We start from the raw sequence: 5,372 nt of genomic DNA on the forward strand, positions 1-5,372 counted from the left end.
AATAAATCATGAGCAGCTGAAATGCTTGAGCCCATTTATAAGTATGACGAATTCACCAATGCCACTTTTAGATTTGCTTCAATGACAATTCCGTTCCATCTTCCCGTAATTCCATTAGATTTCTTCTGATTATTTTCATGTTGTGCTCATAGATACATGGGTTGGAAAATTTTAGGTTGAGTGGCTGTCAAATTCTCTGAATCCTCTAAATTCTCATTGGTTGAACCGATTGAGCCCAGTTATAAGTACGATAACTTCAGCAACACCACTTCTGTGATTGAATAATTTAGAAGAAAGCATCTGATGTAAAGGATTTCTATGTTCCAATGTTCCTTCCGAGCTGCAGGGAGTAAGCACAGATACTACTTTTATTCTCTCTATTGAAAGTAGAAATTTATGTTACTGTCCACAATGCTTCTAAAGGGAACTCTAATGTGTGTGTGAGCGCTCTGTGTTTAGTGATGTCTCACACAAATTCATTTAGTGGTAAATACTTAATAGAGATTAGGGAAATGGAGCAGTTTAGTCGTGACAAATTCGATGCCATGGGTTTTAATCAGAGAAGACTGAATGCTGTTATACTGAGAAGATATAGACATCATTTACAGAGCACATCAGACGTATGTATTGCAGCTCAGTGGGATTCAAATTTTTTATGAACTACGAGAAATGGTAACTGGTTATCCAATCAATATTGTTAATTGAATTCAACGTTGGATGTGAGTTATTTTTTTTAGTTTTTTCCATGTTATGTCATTTTCAATGAGAAATTGAAGAATGAAAAGTGAATAAATGAAACATTCTTTGGCTATTTTTTTCCAATGAGAAATTGAAGAATGCAAAGTGAATAAATGAAACATTGTTTGGCTATTTATTTTCCCACTCTTCTTATCCCTGTTCCTTTGTACCTCACGAAATTACTAGTTTTATATAATGTAACCAAAATATATGTTTTGCTGCTAATATTAGTAGGGAATTTATTTTATGAATAATTGTGTCGGTTGAGAAATTTTGTGTAGAACTGAATAAAAGACAAGTTTTGAAGTAACAATGGGAAAACTGGTCTCGATTGGAGATTGAAGAGAAAAGATAGAAGTGGGGATCAAATAAATAGAAGAATATCATGTATAATGATTAAAAAATGGCACTGGATACTATGACTTTCATAAAGAAGCAATCTAGAATAGACTTCGATGCTAATTTCAATAGAAGCAATCTAGACTAGTCTTCGATGATGATCTCAATAGATTAAAGCTGGCATGTTTGTACCACAAAATCATTAATTCCACTATGCCCTAACATGAATTAATCAATGATATTGTAATTATTGTTGTTTACTTTTAATTAAGTCTTCTATATATTGATTTATTTAAATGGTGAGATATTTTTTCTAGATTCATTGTTTTATAATTTCTATGAAGAGATAAAATTGAGGCAAAATTAATATTGTATTGTTTTTAAACAATTTTTTATTGTCTTTAGAGATATGGTAGCTGGAGTGAAAGACACATTGTTACAATATATCTTTTTAAATCCCAATTATTATTTTTAGGGAAACAAAAATGAAATTGTCTCCTACAATAACGCTTGTGTTATATATTGCTTTTGTAGAGACCATTTTTAAAACAAAAATTTGAAACACACTTAGACACAATATTTAAAATAATACACAATTTTTTTTGGTCTCACGTAAAGACAATTCACCCAAAACTTATAATAAATATCATCTTAAAACCCCTAGTGTTGTTATGACAAAACTATTTACTTACATTCTAAAAACTTTCAATTTTATATAATGATTTCAATAACTTATCCTTGACTAAATAGGATTACAATATAGATGAAAATATTTTGAAATAATTGAGCTTATTTTTCATTTTTATTTTTTAAATCCATCCGATAAATCCTATCTCGTAAAAGATCCGATCTAAATTTAGTTCAAAAAATATTCGATTCATGGCTTGTGTATGCGTTTGCATTTGCCCACCATATTATGGATGAGATACAATACTATTCCTTACCAACCATAGAGTGGTCGGTAGACAAATGCAGCTGACGATTTTGTTGAACATAAGAGTTTATGTAAATTATATTATTTACAAGGATAAACCTTAGTTATAAGTTTACACCTGAAAACCCTTTATTTATCAAAGTATTCAGGTGTGAACCTCAGTATCTGGTGAGGCAAGACGAGAAGCAATGGCAGAACGATACATAATATCACGAGGGCTAGAAGTTTCCCGAAGGTTTTTCCTCAGTATCTTTGCCTTCTCTGGAGTCAAACGCCCCCTTACAAACTTGGAACGCTTGGCTGAAACTTGCTCCATTTCTTCTTCAATATCATCTGAACTCTTATCGATGGCATTGCCTTTTGTTTTTGACTCGTTTATTTGAAAGTCTGCCCGCCGGTCCTGATCAGCCTGGAACCAATCAAGGAGAGGAAGCCACCATCTCATGGCTCTTCTTTCCAGAGTATTTGAAGGAAAAATACCATTCTCTCTTCCTGTTATCATTAGCTTTTCGCTAGCATTCTCACTATCAGAGTGAATTGATACATTACTGTTACTGGAGTAGCTGCGTTTCCAAACATAAATCCTTAGAGAAGAGCTACCTCCAGCTTTGCGTGAAAGAAAATTCCTGCCATGGCATAGAGTCGTTTTCTCATAGAACGGTCTGTACTCCAAAACTCGACATGAAATAACAGCCATTCAGGCAAAACAGGCTGGCTATAGAGTAGCAAAACAAAATGAAGATCAAATTATTCAACGCGGATGTATCCTGGCAGCCTATCTATGTGCAGTGTGCACCAGGTCATATAACAGAGAAAACCACAGAGCAATTAAATTACTCAGTGCATATGAAGCATGGGATTCTATGTATAAGCATATAATCATATGTGGGGCTCATATATATATATATATGAACTATACATATACGATTCTTCCCCAAAGCTCGAATATCTGATGACGCGTTTAGAATTCTAAGCCCAGGAATTATCCACGACGATTTCGTTCCCCGTCCATATTTTATAAATAATTTCATTATACTAAAACCAAAAAATGAATCATGGCAATTTTCTCAACATGAGATTTCATGAAAACCGTTAGAGGAATTTTCTTGTTGATGCCATTGGTCCACGTATTCACTATGTGAACTCAAGCGTTCCAAGTTGGGCCACGTTATATGTTTTCCAAATGAAATTCCATGTATTTTCCCCGGGCCACAACTACCGAGAACTCAGAAGCAGCCATATTTGCGACGACCAGTCATGAAATTGACACCAACGGACATCATAAGATCGAATAGCATCTGTATTTTGGACTGGAATTAGTATTGATCAACGCCACGCGTTGGGATCGGAAGCGTGCTGGTGCAACGCATCGGTATTCTGTTTATGGACTGAGTGATAATGAAAATGACGTTATTCGAAACGTCATTGCCAATGGTAAAACCTATATCTTTAGATTTGAAAAATACAAGTTAATAAAAAACAATTTCAATACACACGGCAAATCCAACCCCCTTACTCAACTCAAATTAGTTAGTTCAATTTTAACGGCATGTTAGATAAATATCTAATTTAATTGACAAAATAGATAAAAGTATGTGGATTCGATGTATCATGTCTCCTAGATGAATCCATTTCAATATTATTAACTAGCATTTGCACCTTATGTTGCAAAGGAAACGCCGTAAGGCATAGAGTGGGGAAGAATAGCATAGAGTGGTGAAGAATAGGGACATGTATAGAGTGGGGAAGAATAGCATAGAGTGGGGAATAATAGGGACATGGGAATGGACATTGTTGAAAGCAAGGGTGGATGATAATGAGTTACAATTGCAATAGTTAGTTATGTGTATTCTGGAAATGGATATTTTGTAAATAATAATTGTTTGTGAAAGAATAGCGACATGTGAATGGACATTGTTGAAAGAAAGGGTGGATGATAATGAGTTAGAGTTGAAAGTATTAGTTATGTGTATTTTGAATATGGATATTTTGTAAATAATAGTAGTGTGTGGAAAAATAGCAACATGTGAATGGACATTGTTGAAAGCTAGGGTGGATGATAATGAGTTATACCTGAAATGATTAGTTATGTGTATTCGAATATGGCTATTTGGTAAATAATAGTAATGTCATGTAGAGGTTATCCATTATCCATGTAGTTGTTTTTGTTTATGTGAACATGTTTTTGTACATTATTTTAAAGGTTTTTTTTTTTTTTTTTTGCCCGACAAGATTTAATTTTTCCATATCCTACCTATTTATGGTGTTATTAGAAAATACTATTATATTGTAATGGAAGAGGTGAAAGAAACGATACGACATTGTGAACAACATCATGGTCGTCGTTCCATATTTGAAAATGCATGAAAAATTGTTGGAGCCATCATGATTAAAATGTTATAGAATGTTTAAGGTTTAGGGGTTTAAAATGTTACAAAACACTTGCTAAATTGTAATAAAATGCTTAGGGTTTAGGGTTTATAACAATCTAGTAAATTCTTTAAATAAACACTTCAAAAAAAAGTTACAAACGCTTGTTAAAATGTTATAAAATACTTAGGGTTAAAATGACGCAAGCATAAAAGTTCAATGCAGTACTGCAAGCCTCCTGGTCTGGTTGAACTCATTCTGTCAATTTGTGATTCTTATATAACATATAGTCTTTAAGGAAGCAACCAAGAAAACTTTAGTACAGTCCCATAAGCCTCCTGCTTTAGTTGACATTCCATTCATTTACATTCCAAGGAAAATTGTAAAGTTATAACTAAAATTGTAAGTTGGTTTGGATGGCATAAGACCCGACATATCAAATCAGCAAAGGTAATTAATAAAATTCATGTTATAAAGTCCCAAAGCCGTTGACATTGCTCCACTATGAAAATTATTGATCTTAGTGAAACCGCATATTTATGATACAAAGAAAGTGTAGATACAATATGATCTTTGGATGATAAGCCTTCACCTAAAGGCTAAAGTGTCAACACATCCTTAGCCTCAGATATCTCTAAATAGAATGGACACAATAAGCTTTAGAACATGACATTCACTAAACTTGTACTTTGAAACCAATTTCAAAGTATTCTCAGTTATTAACTTGCATATCTACAAGCATACAGTGCAACAGGGTAAGTATAAACAGGGCAGGCCACAACAGAAAAGGTCTGAAGCTGATGCAACTTCTCCTGGTTACAGAGCCTCTCTTCACTTTGTCCGTTGTATGATAAGTACATCTAGAAAAGCTAGAAGTCGAATAGTTCTGCTGGCACACCCTGGCACCACAAGATGATGCTTGATCCGCATCTCTAACATTAGCTCTCTGCTTTAAATTGTATAGCTGGTCTTCCCATCTTGATCTCCATTC

At 33.8% G+C, this 5,372-nt stretch overlaps 1 protein-coding gene across 1 annotated transcript; it reads right to left on the bottom strand.

Moving 5' to 3' along the window:
* Positions 1 to 1,932: 1,932 nt before the first annotated feature.
* On the bottom strand, positions 1,933 to 2,871 carry LOC149208183 (uncharacterized). The gene has a single exon (XM_089394030.1). It carries the CDS (start codon positions 2,706 to 2,708, stop codon positions 2,157 to 2,159), a length of 552 nt encoding a protein of 183 aa, XP_089250156.1. The 5' UTR covers positions 2,709 to 2,871; the 3' UTR covers positions 1,933 to 2,156.
* Between the last annotated feature and the right edge of the window lie 2,501 nt (positions 2,872 to 5,372).

The sequence above is a fragment of the Pinus tabuliformis genome, chromosome 1_2 (genome assembly GCF_031772625.1).
Source record: "Pinus tabuliformis cultivar Carrire ecotype Pingquan chromosome 1_2, CPIR1, whole genome shotgun sequence".
In the NCBI taxonomy this organism is placed as follows: domain Eukaryota; kingdom Viridiplantae; phylum Streptophyta; class Pinopsida; order Pinales; family Pinaceae; genus Pinus; species Pinus tabuliformis.